We start from the raw sequence: 21,730 nt of genomic DNA on the forward strand, positions 1-21,730 counted from the left end.
CGGGAAAGGCCGAGGCCAAGAGATAAGCAGGTGAAGTGAGTGAGAAAAGGAACAGGAGAGGCTGTGGCGGAGATAGATAAGATGGATGGAGAAAAGGGCAAGGGTGAGGAAAATGCCGAGAGAGAAGAGGGAGCCCCGGGAGTGGCGCAATGCGAGGCCCGGGCTGCGGCAGGGGAATAGTTGACCCGACAGGGGCGCGACGGTGCAGGGCGGGAGCGGAGCGGGAGTGGCTCGGGGCTCCTCCCGTCCGCGGACTCGGGGCGGGAGCCCGGCGTCCGCAGATTGGCTGGAGCACTAAGAGACCGGGGCTGGAGCCCCGAGGTGGGAGGCGCCAGGATCACTCCGGGCCCCCGCAGCGGAGCGGAGGCTGCCACCCTCTTGGACGACCCTTGCGGTGGCTGCAGGGAGCATCACGGCCGGCGCGCACGCGGGGCATCCGGGCGCGAGCACAGAGACGTCCGGGCCCGCGGGGACATCGCAGCCATGCGAGCGGCGGGGGGCGCACGGACAGCCGTACTGGCGCTGCTGCTCGGGGCGCTGCACGTCGTGCGCGGTCAAGAGTACGACTACTACGGCTGGCAGACCGAGCCCCTGCACGGCCGCTCCTACTCCAAGCCGCCACAGTGCCTCGACATCCCCGCCGACCTGCCGCTCTGCCACACGGTGGGCTACAAGCGCATGCGGCTACCCAACCTGCTGGAGCACGAGAGCCTGGCCGAGGTGAAGCAGCAGGCGAGCAGCTGGCTGCCGCTGCTGGCCAAGCGCTGCCACTCGGACACGCAGGTCTTCCTTTGCTCGCTCTTCGCGCCGGTCTGTCTGGACCGGCCCATCTACCCGTGCCGCTCGCTATGCGAGGCCGTGCGCGCCGGCTGCGCGCCGCTCATGGAGGCCTACGGCTTTCCCTGGCCCGAGATGCTGCACTGCCACAAGTTCCCCCTGGACAACGACCTCTGCATCGCGGTGCAGTTCGGGCACCTGCCTGCCACCGCGCCTCCAGGTAGCGCCACCGCCCGTCGGGGTCGGATTGATGCGTCTTCCTGCAATCCCTTAGCAGCAAAGCTACACACACACACACACACACACACACACACACACACACACACACCTAAAATGACAGAAAAATTCATGTAAAAATGGTCTTAGGAAACACACACCACACCACCCCACCCCCAAAGTCCAGCGCCCAGGAATTGTCTCCTGCCTCCTTTCCACCTTTATGAACTTGCTGTGGGAATTCCCACTGGTTCTGTCCAATTCCCACCTCCGCCTCATGCCCCCCGCAGCTGGGTGCCCATAAACTGCCTTCCTCAGCCCAACAATGCCCAGGTCGCTAAACAAAGCCTTCCACTTAAACTTTGGGCGCCCAGAGAAGCATCACCCCTCCCCCACGTGTTGAACTTTGGAAAGGGAGGTGGTTAGGGAAGAACTGGGAACTAAGAGGACTCCTGGGCTATTTCCCCTTGTTCCTATGTCTAGAACCCTAACGTCTCCACGGTCTTTTGAGTACTTGCTTAGCTTTTCTGAGCCTCATTTCCCAGCAGTGAATGTCCCAGCCTCAGGAACCTGTGAGCTCCCAAGCCCTGCTTCCACCTGCACCCGGTGACATTACTGCATTATGCTTAATTCCTTTTTGGTCTCAGCTTCCCTTCCATTGTGCTTACAGTGCTGGTCCTCAAAGCTGTCCCAAACTTAAGGTCCCAGCCCCCCCAACACCCCCCAACACACACACACGCCTCCTTCCTCCACCGTGCCTAACTCCTTCCAGTCACCCCTAGCATCCCAGTCAGGAGGATACTTGGGGCCTCCAGCAAGCAATCCTTGCCTGGGCAGTTCACACAGGAGACCAAGATCCCCCATGAGCTCCCTTGGCTGGATACCCAAAGCACTGCTCTCTTTTTTTCTGCCTTTTCCAGTCTCCCCAAAACAGCTGGGCCCTTTTCTGTACCACCCCACAACCCACCTCCAGACTACCCTTACCTGCCTAGGAGACCCTAGAGGCCCTTTTCTTCTTCATACTATTCCTCTCCATGGGGTCCTTGGGGCAGGCCGGGGGGCGGGGGGGGGGACGGCTATCCTAGAGGCTAAACGTGACAGGTGAGCAGATAGTGCCAGCTAAGCAAGAAGGAAACAGTCCTCCAAAGTCCCCACAGGTTCTTTCTATTGGCTTTTATTGTTTTTTGAGATTTGTTTTTAATTATGGTGAGTGGATGGGTGAATTCATGTGCCCTCGAGGGTCAGAAGCATGGGAACCCGCCCCCAAGGAGTTACAGGCAAGTGTGTGCAATGTGATGGAGGTGCTAGGAACTGAACTCAGGTCCTCTGGATGAGAAGTCTGGGCTCTTGACCACTGAGCCATCTCCGGCCCTTCCTTCTACAGTTTCTTTAGGACCCCAACATGAATAGATTGGGAAGCGCAGGAGTCCTAGGCTCAGAATGCCCTGCTACTCCCCTGTGAGTCCCTTTCCCAGGAAGGCACTTCCACCTGGAAGCACACACACAGAAGCTAAAGGAAGGTCGTGGGGGGAGGTTCTGACTGGCAGGATGGCAGACTATGGAAAGGTGTGCGTGGTCAACAGATAAAATTCAAATAGTTCACATAAAAATGAACAGTTTGAGCTTTCTTTGAGAAACCAGAGGTTGAGTGCCAGCCATGCTGGCTCTGCTCTTTATCCACGTGCCTGGCTCCTGCGAACACCCCAACCCTGGCCCTAGACTGGGAGCCACAATCCTGAGTCCTGAGTTTTGCAGACTCAGTTAACCACTCTGGGCATCAATTTACTTTGCTGTCAAATAGAAATAATAATATCCACTTAAGAGGCTGAGTATTAGATGGGACAAAATTTAGAAGACAGTGTGTTATGATTGTAGCTGTCTGGGGCAACTGCCTACCTCACAGTATTGTCCCTGTACAATATCATCTCCTGGATTGTCGCAATCACTCAGTGCGTAGTAGGTACTGGTATCACTGTCATTATTCCATTTCCTAATGAGGAATTAGAATGGCTTTTGGGGGGGAAGGTCACTAGAAAAGCCTGTACTATAGTGGTTGTTTGGACTTCACTCACTAACCACTCCCCACCACACCCCGCCTTCTCTCTTCAGTAACCAAGATTTGCGCCCAGTGTGAGATGGAGCACAGTGCTGATGGCCTCATGGAACAGATGTGCTCCAGTGACTTTGGTGAGTGCGGGCTCACAGAGCCATAGTCCTGACACTGCCCCCAGCAGCCTAGATACACATGTACCCACACCCATCAGTTTTGGCATCATCCTCCCCTCTGAGAATCTAATGATAAGCACAAGCCCTCTCCCAAGAAAAATGCATCTTTCTATACATCATTTCAGGGCTTCAGAAGGCCCTCTTGACCATGGTCCATGGGCTCAGAATCAGCCCTGCCTGATCAGGGCTCCTGCGGCTGTCCCTTGGCACTGTTCACAGAAGTGCCTCCATGGCTGGGCTGTCTTTTTTTTGTGGGGGTATGGCGGCGGGGAATGCAGGGAGTCCTCACAGGATACAGGGACTCCAGGAAGGAAGTGGAGCCTCTCTTCTCTGGGCATCTCTGCTGAGTACCCAGGGTATCTCTGGTCACAGTGGGCTGTGGCCAGCTTTCCCCACAGCTTCATTCTGGAACCTTCCCATACTGAGACAACTGAACACACTCTAGTTATGACCAAGCTCACACATGAACTACAAAGTTCTGCATGTGATCTTTACAAAGTTGGTTCTGTTTTGTATCCTAGCCTTCTTGTCTATAAAAATAGGAAAATAGGGCAATAATTAAATCTTACTTCAGAGGAGTCTTTGGTAGCCTCTTTGGAAAGAAAATACTGCTATATTGCAGAGATGTGGGTGTAGAGAGGGGAGAGGAAGAGGAGAAAAGAGGTTTTAGGACAATATTCTTCCCTGAGTAGACAAAGTTATTCTCTGGCTTTTTACAAAAGTATTTTTATATGTATGAGTGTATTGTCTGCATGTAAATGCACCCATGTCATGTAATGCCACGGATGTCAGAAGAGGGCACTGAATCCGCTGAAACTGGAGTCACTGATGGTTGTTAGCCACTATGTGGGTGGTGGGAACCAAACCCTGGGCCTCTGCAAGACCAGTGCTCTTAACCACTAAGCCATCTCTCCAGCCCCATTCTCTGATTTCTTGAGAGATGGAGATCCATTGTTTAAGGGAAGTGGGGCTAGCCAGAGGGTCCCTACCCCTAACTCACAATTCCTTGTCCCCAGCTGTATTGGATCTCTGTGACCATCTGTGACCTGGGCCATGACTCAAGCCAAGGGCCCAGCCTTCACCTCCCCATCCTAAACACTCACACTCCTAGCTATACCACAACATACTTCCACACAAACATACCACATATGTACTGTGCCTGCACTACATGATCACACCCACACACTTACATTATATGGTGGGTTTGCACAGGGCTGCTCTGTGGGAATCTTTCCCAATTCTGTGCTCAATGGCATGGCCAGCCAATGGATGTGAGAAAGTGCTACAGAGCAGGACTCCTCCCCAGAGCTGGCTGCTAAATATTAACAGTCCACCCACCACCACTCTACCCAATCACAGAGAGAGAGAGAGAGAGAGAGAGAGAGAGAGAGAGAGAGAGAGAGAGAGAGAGAGAGAGAGAGAGAGAGAGAGAGAGAGCGCTAGAAATCCTACCAGAATCTCTATGAGATGGCAGAATTCAGTACCCCTGCATTATAAAGATATCCTCTAGCCAGCCTCCCATCCTCTCACTAGAGAGCTCACCACCCTGCATTTGATGTCACAGAAAGTTCTGGCTCTAAAACTGAACAGTTTTAATTGGATCCAGGCTCCATAACTCAGGTAGGACATACCCCCATGTCTCCCTACTCTATTTTGAGGCTGAAAGTCCAGCCCATAGGAGCTTTGTAAACATTACAGTGACCTCATGAGCCCTGCCATCCAACCTCTACACTGCATCAGGTTCCCTGAGAACATCCTGGTACCAACCTAGAGCCCCTACCATCCTGAGACCTGATTCCTTCTCAGACCACCCCATGCCCACCTTCCCACAGTGGTCAAGATGCGCATCAAGGAGATCAAGATAGAGAACGGGGACCGAAAGTTGATTGGGGCCCAGAAGAAGAAGAAACTGCTCAAGCCAGGCCCCCTGAAGCGTAAGGACACCAAGAGGCTGGTCCTGCACATGAAGAATGGTGCAGGCTGCCCCTGCCCACAGCTGGACAGCTTGACGGGCAGCTTCCTGGTCATGGGCCGAAAAGTGGAGGGACAGCTGCTGCTCATGGCTGTCTACCGCTGGGACAAGAAAAATAAGGAAATGAAGTTCGCAGTCAAGTTCAGGTTCTCTTACCCCTGCTCCCTCTACTATCCCTTCTTCTATGGGGCAGCTGAACCCCACTGAAAGGCCCTCTTCCCTGCCCCAGCCAGCCAGCTGTGCCTTGCCCTTTGTCCCTGCCCACTTGGCCTTGCCCTGACTCCCAGGCTGACCCAGACCATGGCAAAGATGGCTTCAAGTGGTTAATACTGGCGCAGGCCCCAAAGGTTGGGTATGGGGCCTGAGGCTGCACTCCCCAACTAAGGGGTCCTGGAATTCTGGGACCTGGGGCTCCCTCTCTCAAAAGGACTTTCACTTCTAGGGGAAGCCCTAGTGTCTGAGAAAGTGGGCAGAGGGAGGAGTCCATGAGGGAAGGATGCAGGGCTCACCTAGGGAGAGGATGTTTCCAGAGTGGATAGTAGGCCTTGCCTTTGAGAGAGATCTCAGTGTTTAGAGGACAGTTCTCCTCCCCCACTGCCCCTTTCTGTGTTACCACAGTCCTCCAAAAAACAGGAATCAAGGCCTCTGTGCCCAACAGCCATACCCTCTTCCCCTGTCTAGAGCCCTGCTAGACTGGAGTGCAGGCCCAGCAGCCTCTACAGATGCTCTCACAAAGCCTCACTTCCTGGCCCTTGCCTCAGCTTCCCACTTCCTTTGGTCCTGATGATAATAAATTATTGCTACTGCTGTGAGGCCATCAGTTCTAGATAATGGGGTTGGTTCTTAATTTTTTTTAAGTTTTTAATTAAATAAAAGAAAACAAAGGTTGGGTTGGACCAGGTGACTTCTTTATCCTCTAGTACTAAAGAAGCCAGGGGCTAAGGAGCTTCAGAGCACTTTTAGCAAGAGGCCCATATTCTTTCTCTTTACTTTTACGTGTATGAATATTTTGTCTGCATGTATGTGTCATGCAATGCCCATGGACGTCGGAAGAGTGCATCAGATCCCCTGGAACTAGAATTATGGATGGTTGTTAGCCTCTGTGTGGGTGCTGGGAACTGAACCCAGGTCTTCTATAAGAGTAGCCAGTGCTCTTAACTGCAAAGCCAGATCTCCAGCCCCAAAAGGATATTATAACAGAAGGCCTGGTCCACTGACCCCTTTGGAAGACCCAAGAAAAGCAATGTTCCCCAAGAACACATGGTGAGGGTTACCCTCACATCCCAACCATTAAGTGAGAAATGGAGACCATTTTGTCTCTGAGGAGGGACAGAAGAGCCAAGTTCTTCAGCTGTTCCCACAATCACAGGACTCCCAACCATGCAGTCCCCCTTCAGGCAGTGCCTAACTGGAAGGGTCCAAGAAGGGCAGGCCACAGGGAACTATGTCACTTCTCCCCTGGGGTTTTCAGGCACTCCTGAGCACTGGTCCTGACCTGTTAAGTGACAGATGCCTTAGACAGACACTAAGCATGCTCCTGGCCACACCACCAGTAGCAGCACCGGGAACTGGTTAGGAACACAGAATCTTGGAGGGCTGGGGCTGCCTCTCACTCAAAGATAGAGTATTTGCCTGGGAATTCAAACACGTAGGCCCCACTCAAACTTTCTATAACAGAAACAAATTTTTGTTTTTTGACTGGTACTGGGGATCAAATCTAAGAATCTGCATTTTTCTTGTTACGTATATGAGTGCTCTGCCTGCATGTATAAAAGTGTATCCATGTTGTGCAATGCCCATGGAGGCCAGAAGAGGGCGTCAGACTCCCTGAACTGGAATTATAGATGATTGTTGGCCACCATGTAAGTGCTGGAATTTGAACTTGGGTTAAGCAGCCAGTGCTCTTAACCACTGAGCCCTCTCTCCAGCCCCAAGAATCTGCATTTTAACCCAAAAACTTTAATCCTCTGGGAGCTTTTATCAAATACTGGGCCCCACCCCATGGAATGAAAGCAGAGCCTTTAGAAGGCATGGGAAATCAGTAGCATGCAAGGGCAAGTCACCACAGGACCAAGCCACAGGGGAAGGGACAGAGAGAGGGTGGGTGCCTTAAGGTGCACCCAGTGCAGGGAGGGGAGAAGGCTTGAAATGCAGGTGAGTGAGCACTGCCAGGCAGATGGCCAGCATTTGAAAGGAGCTCCGTGTGGGTTCAAGACCTGCTAACTCCTCCAAAATAAAAGAACCACCAAGGTGGGGGAAACCCCAGCTTTCACAGCACTGGGGGAGTGTGCCACCTTGGAGAAATGTCACCTGACTCAAATAGGGAAGGCAACATGACCAGAAAGGCCCTCGGTGGAGTCTAATGTGGGCCTGTTGAACTGCTTTCCCCCAAGGCCTCACTAACAGGTGACCTGACCACCTGCCCATAAATCAGCCCTGGGCAGTAAGTGGCCTCTGCCCAGGCCCTGAGCTGCAGAGAACTTGTTTCTCCTCAGAGGAAGTCGCTGCCACCCACCCTGCCCAAACCCTGCCCAGCCTGCCCGGCTCCCTGAATCTGCCCCTTGTCTCCCAACCTTCTACTCTGACCAAATATTTACAGGCACTTCTCTGGTCCACCAGACACAGGAATTTTTTTTTTTTCCACGGAGCACACAGGCCTCAGACCACCTCTGGCTGAAGTACAATGCTGACCTCTGTCAGGTGTTGGCAGCAGGGAGTGGTGGTGGGAGAGGGCTCCCTCATCCCATTCCATGAAGCCCAGGAAGGCCCTCCTCAGCACACCACAAAGAGCCCTGGCCCTGTTCTCTACCTGCTCTTTCCCCTCACATCTGCCTGGAATCTCATCTGGAACCAAGAGGAATTCTCCCAGAGACCAAGGAGGCTCTATAAGGCCCAAGCCCACACTTCCTTCACTCACCAACCTGGCTACACTGATCTCCTTCCCAGTTGGCAAGAGTACACACCTGAGCTCAGGGACCAGTAAAGGGGGGGGGGGGGGGGGGGCTCTAACCATGTGAACAGAGCTGAACCCCCAAGACACATAGGGTGTCTCCACACAAAAGGTCTAAAAGTAGGCAAGTGTGTGTTGGGGGGGGGTGACTCCAGATTTCTTGCAGTTGAGGTTACAAGACAGGCTTCTTCCTAATTCCTCCACCAATTCCAGCAAGACCAGGAAGAGTGGGCAGGAAAATCACGTCAGTCAGTGAGTGCCCTCCTGAGTAGGAAAACAGTAATCCCCAACCAGGCCTACCTGGTACATTTCCACTTCCAGCTCATGGCCAGGACTAAGTCACATGACTACCCCCTAGCTGCAAGAGAACAGAGGAAGTCGAATTTTTCAGCTGGGTATATACTAAGTCCTAACATAAAACCAGGAGGGACTTGGGCAGGGATTGTACTGAGTGGGAGTGAGAAGCCCAGTCCTGGCCTCCAATCCCAAACCCTGGTGGCTAAGGGACTGAGAACAATGCCTCCTCCCCAGGGCAGCTGGGTGCTACCTGTCAAATGCAGGACAAGTGCCTGGATACAATGCAGCGTTTGAAGTTGATCATTAAGTAGTTATTTGTATTTAGTAATCATGACCTAGTAATGCCTACACATAGTAGGTGCTCAGTAATATTCCTAATTGATTCGTTAATCCACTTAGATACCTGACTGACAGGGAAGCAGAGAAAGACAGGAGTGTCTTACCTAAAAGCCAAATTAGGGAGTTGGCTCCAGAGCTACACCCCCTAAGTGATATATAAGCCAATAGTGGGGAAAAGACAGCCAATACTAGTGTCAAAGTCATGGTGAGCAGCAACTCAGAACACTTTCACATTCTAATTTAAGCCTTTCAACATCCATTTGAGATAGTAGCTCAGTTAAGATCACATAGCATACATAATAGTGCTAGATTTGAACTCAAAACTATTAACCACTATGCCAGGCCTCCTTAAACTCTTTCCATTCACCTCTTCTCACTCAAGAAATTTTTATTCAGCCTCAGGGATATAGATCTAAAGTAGGTATATAAATTGACCATTCTAAAGCAATTCTTTAGTGTACACATACCACTTATTAAAGATGAAAGTAGGAGCTGGGCTGAAGAGATGGCTCAGCGGTTAAGAGCACTGACTGCTCTTGCAGAGGACCCGGGTTCGATTCCCAGCACCCACATGGCAGCTATGAACCGTCCTCAATTCCAGTTCTAGGGGAATCCAAGCCCTCTTCTGACCTCCGTAGCACTGTACGACATGGGTGCACTCACATACATGCAGGCAATACACTCATATATGTAAAATAAAATAAAATATTTTAAAGATGAAAGCAGGGGATAGAGAGGTGGCTCAGCAGTTAAGAGTACAAGAGTACTGGCCTCTCTAGCAGAGGACCCAGGTTCAGTTCCCAGCACCCATATGGCAGCTAACAACCATCAGTAACTCCAGTTCCAGAGGATCTGATGCCCTCTTCTGACCTCCATAAGCATTGCATGACACAGGGTACTTTAATGCAGGCAATATATTCATACATATAAATATTAAAAAATTAAATAGATGAAAGCAATTTGACATAGATGTGCTTATTTTTAAATGAGGAATTAAACCCTGGCTGAATATTTGATATTGTAGGATGTAGAGCATTTTTACTATTTTTCAGAGATGATTAGTGTTTGATTTTATAATCATCAATGCTGAGAACACTTTTTTTGGGGGGGGGGTTCTTTTTGAGACAGGGTTTCCCTATAGCCCCAGCTGGCCTGGAACTTGCTATGTAGACCAGGCTGGCCTCAAACTCACAGAGATCAGCCTGCCTCTGCCTCCCAAGTGCTGGGATTAAAGGCATGTGCCACCATGCCCGGCTGTGAGAACATTGTTTTTAATATATACATAGTACAAAAGGCAGAAGTATGTTTGGTAACATTTCAGAAATTGCTTGAAATTGTATTCCAACCCCAATTCCAAGCCAAAATTCACTGAATAACTTTTTTTTTTAATGAAACTCAAGTCAGCAATTCAAACAGTATTTTGGAGGGGGGCATGCATGTGCATATTATGGGTGCATGTGGTGGTCAGGTGTTCATTCTCTCCTTCTACCTTGCTGAGGCAGGGTCTTCTGGAGTTCCTGCCATGCCGCATATCCAGAGTAATTCTCTTGGTGATGGAGTGCTGAGATTGCAAGTGCATGCCACTGCATCCAGCTTTTCTGTTTTGTTGTTTTTTGAGACACAGTCTCCCTGTAGCCCCATCTGTGGAACTTGCGATGTAGGCCAGGTTGGCCTCAATTTCAGAGATCTGCCTGCCTCTGCCTCCCAAGTGCTGGGATTAAAGATGTACACCACCACACCCAGCTGCATTCAGTTTTTTTTTTAATATTTATTATTTTATGTGTATAAGTGTTAAGCCTGCATGTAGGTAAGTGCACCCGTGTCATGCAATGCCCGAGAAGGACAGAAGAGGTTGTCAGATCCCCTGGAACTGGAGTTACGGACAGTTGTTAGCTTCCATGTGGGTGCTGGAATTTGAACTCGGGTCTTCTGCAAGAACAGTCAAGTGTTCTTAACCGCTGAGCCATTCCTCGAGCCCACATTCAGCTTTTTTTACATAGGGTCTAGGAAATCAGGCTGTCAGGCTTGTGTGGCTATCACTTTTACCCACTGAGCCATCTTGCCAGCCACAAACAGCAATTTTTAAAATTAAACATTCTACCACAATACCACCCAAAGATATACTAATTTGATACACGCTGAGGAATGATGGTAGAGAAATGCTAAGTCTTCATTTTCTGTAAACCATTGTTTCTGTTAAGAGCAGAAACCGGATGTAGAGTGAAAACACTGTAGTTCATAACACACAACAGTCCTAAATCCACACTGGGGTGTTTCACTCAGTCTTGAGCAGTGTGCCTGATGGTGGGCACAGTGCAAAGGGTACATGTAGTAGCCAGAACCAAGGCTCCAGTGAAGTCCATGCAGCCTAGGAGGGGCTCCAAAATTCCTGAGATTCATTACAAGTTTGATTTAAAATTAATTTTTGGTTGCTGAGTGTTCAGAAACCCTTTACTGTTACCAAACTTGTCATGACCCACATTCAGTCACAGGACTCCATGCAGACAGGTGACCTACAGTCTAAAAAGCTGACGACTTCATACACTACTATCTATAGAGGTGAAGTCAGGATAAATGAAGGCAGCCATGAAGGCTCCAGGAGCCTGCTTCACTGCCATTGCAAGGGCCAGGGCAGAGGCAGAGGACCCAGCCCGTCCCACCCACTCCTCTTCTCTCATCCAGCCTCGAGTCTCCACAAAGCAAGCTCACATCCTACAACTGTACAGCCAGCTGTAATCCTGGCTAAAGTTCATTCTTGGGGAAATCTAAAGTGGGGGGTGGCTGCTGCTGGAATGTGTGTGGCTGGGACCCAGTGTCCCGGCCTAGACAGCAGGCTCTGTAGAAGTCTGGCAGCCAAGGGAACCCAGAATCCCCAGCACCCAGTGGTGCCAGAGAATGGAATGTGCTGCTCAGGGTGCAGCTGGCAGGAGGTGGGGAGTCACAGGGAGCTGGAGAAGGTGGGGGCTCCCACAAGGCCATCTCTGTTCTGCTGGGGGGTAGTGCTTGGTGGGCAGGCCCTTCTTATTAGCTCAGTGGCTAACTCCTGAGAGAGTGGTGACCAGGCAGAATGCAAGGGGGCTGTCCAGAGTATGACCTTCACCCAAAGCTCCTTATACCATGACCTCTATGAACACCTGCGGCACAATTCCCATCCCACTCTGAGTGGGTTAACCTCCCTATGCCTCCATCTACCCCCTTAAAATACCAATTAGGTGACAGCAGAACCTAGCTGTGGGGCTGTGGGAAGTTAAAATGAGATATTGGCCATGCATGCTCCTAGCACAAGGGTTCTGTGAACGTGGCCAGCTGTTGGCAGACACGGGAATCAGGCCACTGGAGAGGGGATGAAAATGGAGTGTCACGTGGCCTCAGCCCCAAGACCCACAGAAGACCCCAAAGTCATCACAGGTTCAAGGTTTCCCAGGGCTTTCAAGAGGTATCAACACAACCAGACCACAAACAGAACCCTGAGCCCAAGCCAGGCTGGGGGCCAGATGCCAGGACTGTAGCAGAGCTAGCTACCTGTCCCTCATCTCTGGATGCCCAAGATCAAACTAACAAACATCTTTTAATGCAGACATCCACTTCCACAAAGAACAGTTTGTCTGTCATCCTATGTTGCGACTCTCACTGTGGTCCCCAGTCCAGGTAAAACATCAACAGTCCCTCCTGCTGAGGACTGGTAGCTTTGTTCTCCGAGTGGAACCTGAACTTTAAAAATAAGACCCTTGCAGCTGGACATGGTGGCACACACCTTTAATCCCAGCACTCGGGAGGTAGAGGCAGGAGGATCTCTGTGAGTTCAAGGCCAGCCTGGTCTACACAGTGAGTTCCAGGACAGCTGGGGCTACAAGGAGACCCTCAGAAAGCAAAAAAGAGTAGACTCTTGCCTGCTCTCGCTAGGGCCTTTCAGAGACAAGAAGGCTACTGAGCCCCAAGGGAAACCCCATTTTTCCCCTGTGACCACACCCTAGGGCGCCTGCTGCAACAGGCACCTTTCATCAACAGTAAGCATGGTTCTCACATCAACTATCAAACTATTCTCACAGCTGTCCCTAACACTCTTCTCCAAAAAATGGTCTAAAATTATTCTCTAGCTTAAAAGAGAAAGAAAAAAAAATCACTATTGTAAGCCACGTAAGGCAGAGCTACGTGTTCTGTCTGAAAGCTATCAGGATGACAATATGGAGTTCATGTCCACTGAGTGCTTAAGGTGTACCAGGTGCCATGCTCCAGGCCTCACGGGTCTCAAATAATCCACACAGCACTTCACAGATGACAGCCAACACCAAAAGACCAGGGCAGCTCACTCCTGCTGCTTCAGCAAAGAGGAAGTACACAGTAAGGTAGAGCTGGACTTAGAGTTGACCAGCACTTCTGCTGAGCACTACTACTCTAACTTGGGGAAGAAGAGTGCCTATCTCACAGGCTTACTGCCAGCACTAAGATAATGTGTGCAAAGTGCCTGCCACAGTAACTAGTACCCAGTGACCACCCAGTCCAGCCCAGCTCACAGGACAGGCTTGCAACTCAAACCTCCCAGGCAACCTTTCCTGCCACTCTCAGCCTCCTATACTGACCCTTTTCTGGCTTTCTCAGAGGGATTATCTTAAACCTTTCCACCCTAAAGCCTGCCATTGTTCAGGGTTCTCAAATTCTGGTCCCAAACTTAATCCAGGCCACAGGTCCTCAAGACAAAGGCTTGAGGACTTGAGTCAAAATACCAGCATGTGCTAAGCCCCTCCTACTTATAAGGCACAGCTTTCCCCTGGGCCTGGCTCCCTCACAGACAAGGCTGTAGCACACAAACTGCCACAGAAGGTATGCAAAAGCCCACCCCACAGCCACGTCCATGGCAAGACTACAGTACTGAAGACCTGGAACTGGAGAGTGTTGGCACAAAGACAGGACAAAAGCATAAGCTTGGGGCCTTTTATTGACAATTCTCCATCCAGAGCTCCTTTCCACTGCTCTCCAAGGTTACTAAGCACAGACAAAGTAACCCGCCTCTCCTACCAGGACAAAGGGGTGCTCAGGCCTGCCAGGTCTCTGCTGCCAAACCCTCACTGCTCTGTGTGGCCTAGCAGTAACAAGGGCCTCAGACAGCTCACTTGTCCCACACCCAACTTCCACCCGAGTCCCTGGTTAGGCAGCAGAAATGTCTCCACTGCTACTGTGGCATGTACCAGGCAACCCGTGGGCCCCAAGGGCAGCCCGTGACTCTAGGGAAGGGTCCAAGGTAGGAGAAGCCCCTCATCCTCTCCACCCCACTCCTGTGCTGTGTGTTCCCAAGAACAATGAAATAAATAAATAAATACTTTTAAAGGGCAGGGCAGCTAAGGAGGGAGGCCCGAGCCAGCTCACAGCTTAGGAAGAGACACTGGGCCCCTCAGAGTTCAGAGAGAACATAAAATTGACCAAGTGGCCCTGCCCCATAATGGACACTTCTCTCCAGGAATAGCCTGGACTCTAGGAGGCAGCCCAGCAAGGTCCTACACTTCCCGGGACCTCAAAGGTCAAGGGCTTTAGGACCTCTGGTCCTCTAACCTGGTCTCACTCTGTAGAACAAGGGCTGGGGAAGGGAGAGGTGACACTGGGTAAGAAGTGGGGTGCCCTGACTCAGGACAAGAGGAGCAGGAGTGATCTGAAGGTCCTGTGGCTACCCCAGGGAAGGGGCTGAAGACATGAGAGCATCATGGGCACTAAGACTCTGCAAGATGGAACTTCCCCATGCTGCCATCCACTTGGCACTAAAGGACCTGACCAGCACACTCTCCTCTGGGGACTTGGGAACTCCAATCCTGTGTCTAGAGTCCTCATGCCTACAAACTCTGATGGGGACATATATCCTGAAGAAGGGACATTCAAAGGGCAGAATTAGGGCATAGTGCTATAAGCCCTTCTGCAGCCCTCTGAGGCTGAGAGACTGTCCAGTACCCAACACGAGGAAAAACCTCTTTTCCTAACCTGAGGTCTCCAGGATCCCTAGGCCTGGCCAAGACTGGCCTTGACCATCAGAGTCCAGCTGACAGCAGGCCTAGGTCAGTTCTGCCCTCTGGTGGGTACTCCCTGGACACCCCTGAGTCCAGAGGGCATGGAGCAGAGCAGAGCAGACAGCCAGGGTCTCAGGAGCTCCTCTCCCCTCAGGTGTTTGAGCATCACCAGCTCAGCTGGAGGCAGCAGGGAAAGGACAGGAAGCCTACCTAGCATTTAGGCCACATTTGCCCAGCACACGCCTCAGGGGGGTAGGGGTAGGAAAAGTGGGATCTACTGCTGGCCCCAGGACTGCTGCCAGTTGGAGCTTGGGCCTCTCTCTCACTTGCTCAAGGTCTGGTTACATGAGGCACACACAAACACAGTCTCTCTCTGGGCTTCAGGAGCTGGAAAGGAAAAAGAAGGTGGTGAGACAGTTTTTTGTGCCCTTTAGCTCAAGGCGCCAAGTACTGAATCAGCCTCCACAGCCCCTAGACAGACCACCCACGGCCCAGCCAACACATCCTCCCAGGCCCAGCTCACACCCTGCCCTCACACATGCTGGAAAGCTGGGGGCTCTGGAGTGACAATGCCAATGGCAGGCTCTCCCAGGTGTTCTCTGCATTAGAAATTCTTCTGGCATCAACAGAAAACCTTTTAAAAACTTTTTTTTTAAATAAAATACCAGAGGAAAATTTCCCAAAACGTTTTAACAGTGGTTAAAAATCTTTGGGTGGTAAGATTACAGTATTACTTTTCTCTTCCTTTCTTCTATATAGCAATTTCCAAATCTTCTAGTTAACTAAGATCAGAAGGAAAAAAAAAAAAAAAAACTTGGTCCAACACTGCAACACATCACAAGGTAGTAAGTGAAACATGATCACAATTTCCAAAAACATGTATGCAGAGTTGTGCTACCTGCATGCCAACAACAGGCAGGCCACATCCAAGCATACTGCCTAGGACACATGGGGAGTACTTTTCCTCCTCTAGCTCCTCCTGTTATATTTACAACAAACATGTAGGGCTTTGAGGAAAGGAGGAAAAATGATTTTGATTTGTTGAATATGTTACCGAGGGGGCTGTTACCTTACTGGGAAATCTGAATTTCAAATTAGGTTTTTCATTGTTTATTTCTGTTTTCCATTGTTTATTTCTGTGGTTTTTTTCTAAGTACTAATAAACAATGTATTTTATTCTTTTAAAAAATGTTACCATGGTAATGAAAATGAGATTCAACCAGGTGTTCTCCAGGAAAGGAAGCCTGAAAGGTTGCCCTGCTCTGTGCAGGATGCCCTCACTCCTTTCTCACAATGCAGCCTCTCCTCAAGTCCCCTGCCCTGAACCACTGCTCACACCCTCTTACCTGTGGCCCCCATGGAGGACTTGGGCACCTTGAAGGAGCAGCACCGAGAGCAGAAGCTGTTCCCACAATTACTGCAGCTCCGCTACAAACAAGAACCAAAGTCAGTGTCAAATGGAACCCACTCTCAGGCACTTGGAACACCCAACTCCTCCCTCCCGTCTACCATCCAATCCTATAGGACTGGAGAGTTGCCTAGGTGGAGTAGGAGTGAGATAAGACAGAACATTCAACAGAAGGCTGGTGAAGGTGTGAGCATGGGGCAGGGAAAACACACTCTCCTTAGCAAAACATGGGCACCAGCCCTGTGACCTGAGGAGTCAGGCTTCATTAATGACACCTCTCAAATCCCAAATAACCCATGGACACAAACACATTGTCCCCAGCAAATACCAGACTTACCCTCTTCTTTAGCACTGAGAAAGTGGCAGAGCAGCCCGTACAGTTCCCTAAGAAAAAGAGGCAGTAGCTCAGCTATGACCCAGCAGAGGCTGCTCAGCCTTCACTGCTCCCGACTATCTGGGACCAGCCTAGCCCAATCCAGCTGGGTACAGGAAGTAGAGCAAGGTCTAGATTCAGAGCAGGAAGGAAAGCTGCCCGCTGCTAGGAGCTGTCCCCAGGCCACCCACAGCTCTAGCTTGTGCCCTCCCAGCACTGAGTGGCCATATTTGCAGGGTTGGCAGAAATCAGGAAGCGCCCAGAGCTTCTCCTCCCTGGAATCTAGCCAAGTGGGCAGAGACCATGAGGCCTATAGACGAGACCTTTTCCCAATGTCTCCTTATACACAACTGCCCACAGCTGTGGGACAGAGAGGCCTCCAAGAAATATGTGCTCCTACTTTCCGTCATCAGATTCCAAGAGAGAAGCTGGGAACCAGAAACCTTCCAAGAAGAAAGGGTAAAGTGCTCGAGCACCAAGAGTTTGGCAAGCAGGAGCACAAACTTGCCTAAACAACCAGAGATGACAAGACAACAGAGCTTCAGAAGGCAGAGCAGCCAACAGCAGCTGAGAAGACAGCTGGCAGAGTCAAGGGGTGGGGTATACGGAGATGAAGGATGGGGAAGGAGGAAGTTTCTGGGGTGTGGGGTCCCTATGATCTGGCCAGGGCAGGAATCTCCATCAGAGGACACTACTATGCCTCCTGAGTCACATATCTGGCCAAGCCAGGCCTCACCTTCACACAAGAGCCCCAAACCTCCATGCAGTTCCTTGCTCTGTCCAGCCAGGATCATCCATAGCTCACGCTAAAGGCTCCTCCCTGAGATCAAGGAAGACTAGAGCTAGGGGAACCAAGGCAGACAACACCTTGCTATTGGTTAGCTAACAGCACAGAAAGAAGAAAGAGAGAGAAGAATAAAGCCCATGCCTGCTGGTGGTCCAAGAAAGAGGGTGCTCCCAGACTCTGGCTCCTTCACCAAGAATAGGGGAAAGCAGCCTGCTCTATCGCCCCTCGGGGGGGCAGGACAATGGAACAGGGAAAAAAGCCACTGGAAGACTGACACTCAGGCCCAAGTCCAAGAATTCCTCTGAATTAGATCTGCAGAGCCAGGGCCAAACACCCAACAGCAGCTACATAGTCCAGTGAGAAAGCTGTGTACACATGCACACTGGGGTCAAGGAGGGCTGAGAGCTGTCACCTGACACAGGTAACAGAGTATAGTCCTGTTCCTCTAGAACCCATCCACTCTTTCTGCCTACTCTTAGCAAAGTCCCTCACTCTCACATTCTCCCATCCTGACTGAATATGTGACTCTGCCATGAAGACAGAATCAGGGGAGCCTAAGGCTCCCTGGGGCCTCTCAAGGCAATGGTGATGTGGTCTCCAGGACAGGGAAGGTGAGGATGCTCTGGACCCTCTCCTCCCAGACTCTCCCATGTAGTAGAAACCACAGAGAAGTTCCCAGTGAAGTTCCTCAGCCCTTCCCATATGCTCTCCTCATCCACTAACAGCCAGAATGGAAGAGCTTCCAGTATAATCACTTAAATTTCATATAGTAAGTCCTAATCCCCAAACGATGGTATTACAAGGTAGGGCCTTTGGGAGGCAACTGGCAGAGCACTCATGAATGGGAACAGTGTTCTTATAATGGAGGCCCTGGACAACTGCCTTGTCCCACCTACATCTGAGGAGGCAGCAAGAAGGCCATCACCAGAACCCACTCCTGGCACCCTGATCTTAGACTCTCAACCTCCACAATGGTAGGGAATAAATTTCAGTTGTTTGTAAACCACCCAGCTTACTGTATTTTCTTACAGCAGCCTGGAGGGTTGAAGAGAACCCCCTAAAGCAGCCTATGTCAGCCTAACCTGGGGACTTTGACCCACGGGCTGACACCTTGGGAAAAGAGCTGCCACTTCTGACCTCAAAGCAGAGACAGGTCATATCTGCAGAAGGACATGAGTAGTCTAGAAGGATGAGGAGCCAGGAAGGGCTCAGAGAAAGAAGCACCTTCTGCCATTGCCAGCCTAAAGATACCTGCATGGCCTGGCCCCATCTAGGTAGGGAATATCTGAACCAAAAACTAAGTCCAAAGACAGGACTGACTTAAAACAAGGGACTTCTACACACCAGGGCAAAGGAAAATCAGAGGGAAAACAATGAGGCAGAAAGGACAGTAGAATCAGATGACCTGTATCTGAGGCCCAGCTCCACCTACCAGATGAAGTTCTTGGGTAGCCTCAGGTTACCCATTTGCAAAATGGAAACCTCTCATGCCTCTTAAAAATGCACAAATACAAGCAGACCACTTGCTAGACCAGCAGTAGTAATACCTTTGTAGTATTACTTAGGAAGTCTGGAACCTGGCTGCTTCTGGGCCAAGGATCTGCTTGCCCCATCCCATCTACCATGTGAAATGAGACTGTGCATATGAAAGGGCCTTGAACCCAGAGCACTAACAGAAGCCAGCAGTTGGCACAGAAAAAAGGGATCTTGAATGCCAAGGGACATCCACACAAAGTAGGTCTAGAACTCTAATCCTGAGAAAACAATCACCCTGCAAGGGGCAGAAAGGCAGGTTTCAGAAGCCCCAGTCCAATTCCTAAAGTTCAGGGCTTTCCCCTCTCTTCCCCCATTCCAGATCTGGAGCTCATTACATACCAGAACACATAGTTCAGAGACCACAGTAGCTCCTGGTCACCAGTTACTCTCAGTCACCTGCTACACTCAGCTCTCACCAGGACTTTATCTGGCTCTGTCCCCAGGGCTCCAGATCCAGGCCAGGTTCCCAAGCTGCACTCACAATCAAGTCTACCCATGAAGCTCTTTCCTTGACCCACCCACGACCCCAGGAAAATAAGAACTAACCAAACTACAAACTTGGCTGGGAAGTGATCTCTGGAATCTACTATGCCCAGAGGAAGATACACTTTACTCCAACTAGCTGGATCACAAAGTTCCAGATAGGTTCCCACATGAACAGCAGTCAGTTACTAAAAACTAGCCAGGTGCCATGCTAGCCCTTAGCATGTACTATCACATGATATCCACACAACCCATTAAGAACTACTCTCTCCTGCTGGGTGTGGTGGCACATGTCTGTAGTCCTAGCACTCAGGAGGCAGAGGCAGGCAGACCTCTGTGAGATCAACTTCAGCCTGGTCTACATGGCAAGTTCTAGGCCAGTTATTGGGAGACCCTGTCTTTAAACAAAAACAAAAGAATCTCTCCTTTTACAGAAGGGGAACCTGAGGCATATTTTCCCAAGGACTCCAGGCTGAGTTAGTATGTGCAGCAGTGGAGCTCTGCTGCCTTAGGATCACAGTTTCTCTGCAGTCCTAGACTGGCTCAATCTGGGCCCACAATGAGTGCCTTGTCTTCCTGTCAGCTAATATTCAGTAACAAAAGAGAGATAAGGGACCCACACTCACTCCTTCTACACCTTCACAGGACATGTGCTCATTTCCCAAGGTTCCTAAGGACATCTTTACTCTTTGCTCTTGTCACAAGTCAGAGTCCACAATTCCCAAACTCTGTCCCTGCAGCCCAGATGCGCCCTCCTCCCTACAGTCCCATCAGTCCCAGTCATACATCCCCACCTGTAGTCTACTTCCCCACCGTACCAAAGTTGTTGGTGGGATAACGCTTGCGGAGTCGCTCTGTGAGCCGTGACACTTTGCTGCGCAGCACGTCATTCTTGCTTAGGAATCCATTGTCCTGCAGAGCCAGGTCATCCTCTACTGGGCACGGGGCACACTCGTCATCCTCCTGTGGGAACAGCATGGTCCAGTCCTGTGCACCTCTTGGAAAGGCCCAAGGTCCTGCGTGCAGAGGCACCTGGGCATGGCTGGCCCCACAAGGTATGGCATGGCTGGCTCAGCAACCTTCCCCAGCCCAGCCCTGTCCCTTTCACCCCACTTCTACTTACCAGCACAACCAGGTGGGTCTCCTGCCTCCCAAGGTGCAGGGGAGAAGGAGAGAAAAGAGAGAGAGCTAGCAGGGAGGGAGGAGCAAGAGGGGAGGAAGGAAACAGGCGTGCTGAGTAACTTCCACAGGGTGAGGTTAACAGATAGCCTCCTTGAAAGCAGCCCAGCCTCCAGGAAGCTTAGAGGAAGTTGCATGCTAATATGTTCCCTCTAGGTCATTATTCAAATTGAACATAACAAAGTAGGAAAGCAAATATCCCTTACAATGCCTTTTCAGTTAAGTTTTTGAGTTAAGTTCCACATTTTTTCTTTTTTTGGTCTTTTTGAGACAAGGTCTCCCTGCAGCCTCAGCTGGCCTAGAACTTGCAAATGTAGACCAGGCTGACATTGAATTCAGAGATCTGCCTGCCTCCCAAGTGCTGGGACTAAAGGCGTGCACCACCACGCCCAGCTAAGTTCCACATATTTTATAGACTTAAGTATGAAATGAGTCTGGATATAAAAAATGTGTTCCTTAATTAGGTCATCAACACAAATGCTTGAAAGCCTGTGCCATAGCCATCTCTACCCCCAGATTCATATAGCCTACAATCATTATCAGGTCTTGAAGCAATCAGTAGCAATTACATGTGAAATGCCAGCAGGGACAGGCAGGTCTGACAAAGAAACAAGTCAGGAATGTATCACAGGCCTAGTGAAAATTCACAAGACTCTTGCACACTGCAAAACCTCCCACTTTACAGAGAGCCAGGAAGAGAAATGAGTCCCTATTCTAAGACAAACAGCAATGCAAAGGGAATGACAAACAGCAAGTCAGTAGGCCTCAGTATCCAGAGCCAACACCAGGACTATGTGTAACTGTAGTACATGACTTGTCTAAATCCATTTAGTGTATGTGTAAGTGTGTGTACATGCACAGCTCAAGTATGAAAGTCAGAGGACAACTTTCAAGAGTCAGTTTTCTCCCTCTACTATGTGAGTTCCCAGGATCAAACTCAAGTTGTCAGACTTAGTAGCAAGCACCTCTACCCAGTGAGCCATCTTGCCAGCCCACATGACTTAAATAAAGGAGACAATGACATCTCAGGTACACTGACTGCTGCAGACTCAGGGCTACTAGAAAAACTGAAAAATCTACAGTTCTAACTAAAATCTACACAGTTTAAAACACTAGCTCAAAGACTTATTCTAAAACTTTACAAGCCAAATAAAACACTTCTGCAAACTACCAGTTTAAATTACTATCTAAATC

General features: G+C 50.3%; 2 protein-coding genes across 4 annotated transcripts in view; one reads left to right on the forward strand and one right to left on the reverse strand.

Annotated features, from left to right (window-relative positions):
• The first annotated feature begins 274 nt into the window (after positions 1-274).
• Positions 275-6,085, forward strand: Sfrp5 (secreted frizzled related protein 5). The gene is made up of 3 exons (XM_008831963.2): positions 275-997; positions 3,103-3,180; positions 5,052-6,085. The coding sequence occupies exons 1-3, from the start codon at positions 484-486 to the stop codon at positions 5,396-5,398; spliced, it is 939 nt and encodes a 312-aa protein (XP_008830185.1). The 5' UTR covers positions 275-483; the 3' UTR covers positions 5,399-6,085.
• Positions 6,086-13,695: 7,610 nt separating this feature from the next.
• The window catches only part of Zfyve27 (zinc finger FYVE-type containing 27), a 31,916-nt gene continuing 23,881 nt past the window's right edge, over positions 13,696-21,730 (reverse strand). For 2 of the 3 annotated variants that reach the window (XM_008831964.3, XM_017797858.2), the window contains 5 exons: positions 20,481-20,501; positions 20,176-20,320; positions 16,516-16,562; positions 16,117-16,198; positions 13,696-15,157 (listed from right to left, as the gene is read on the reverse strand). In XM_008831964.3, the coding sequence (XP_008830186.1) occupies positions 15,093-15,157; positions 16,117-16,198; positions 16,516-16,562; positions 20,176-20,320; positions 20,481-20,501 (360 nt within the window). In that variant the 3' untranslated portion in view covers positions 13,696-15,092. The remainder of the gene's footprint in view (positions 15,158-16,116; positions 16,199-16,515; positions 16,563-20,175; positions 20,321-20,480; positions 20,502-21,730) is intronic. The other variant, XM_008831965.3, reaches the window with a different exon arrangement.

The sequence above is a fragment of the Nannospalax galili genome, unplaced genomic scaffold, assembly GCF_000622305.1.
Source record: "Nannospalax galili isolate Female #2095 unplaced genomic scaffold, S.galili_v1.0 scaffold875, whole genome shotgun sequence".
Classification (NCBI taxonomy): Eukaryota; Metazoa; Chordata; class Mammalia; order Rodentia; family Spalacidae; genus Nannospalax; species Nannospalax galili.

Excerpts from the sequence above, each read along its gene's own strand:
- Sfrp5 (XM_008831963.2), top strand. The coding sequence starts at position 484 with ATGCGAGCGGCGGGGGGCGCACGGACAGCCGTACTGGCGCTGCTGCTC. Across the intron at positions 998-3,102 it reads GCCTGCCACCGCGCCTCCAG|TAACCAAGATTTGCGCCCAG; the intron begins GTAGCGCCACCG and ends TTCTCTCTTCAG. Across the intron at positions 3,181-5,051 it reads GATGTGCTCCAGTGACTTTG|TGGTCAAGATGCGCATCAAG; the intron begins GTGAGTGCGGGC and ends ACCTTCCCACAG.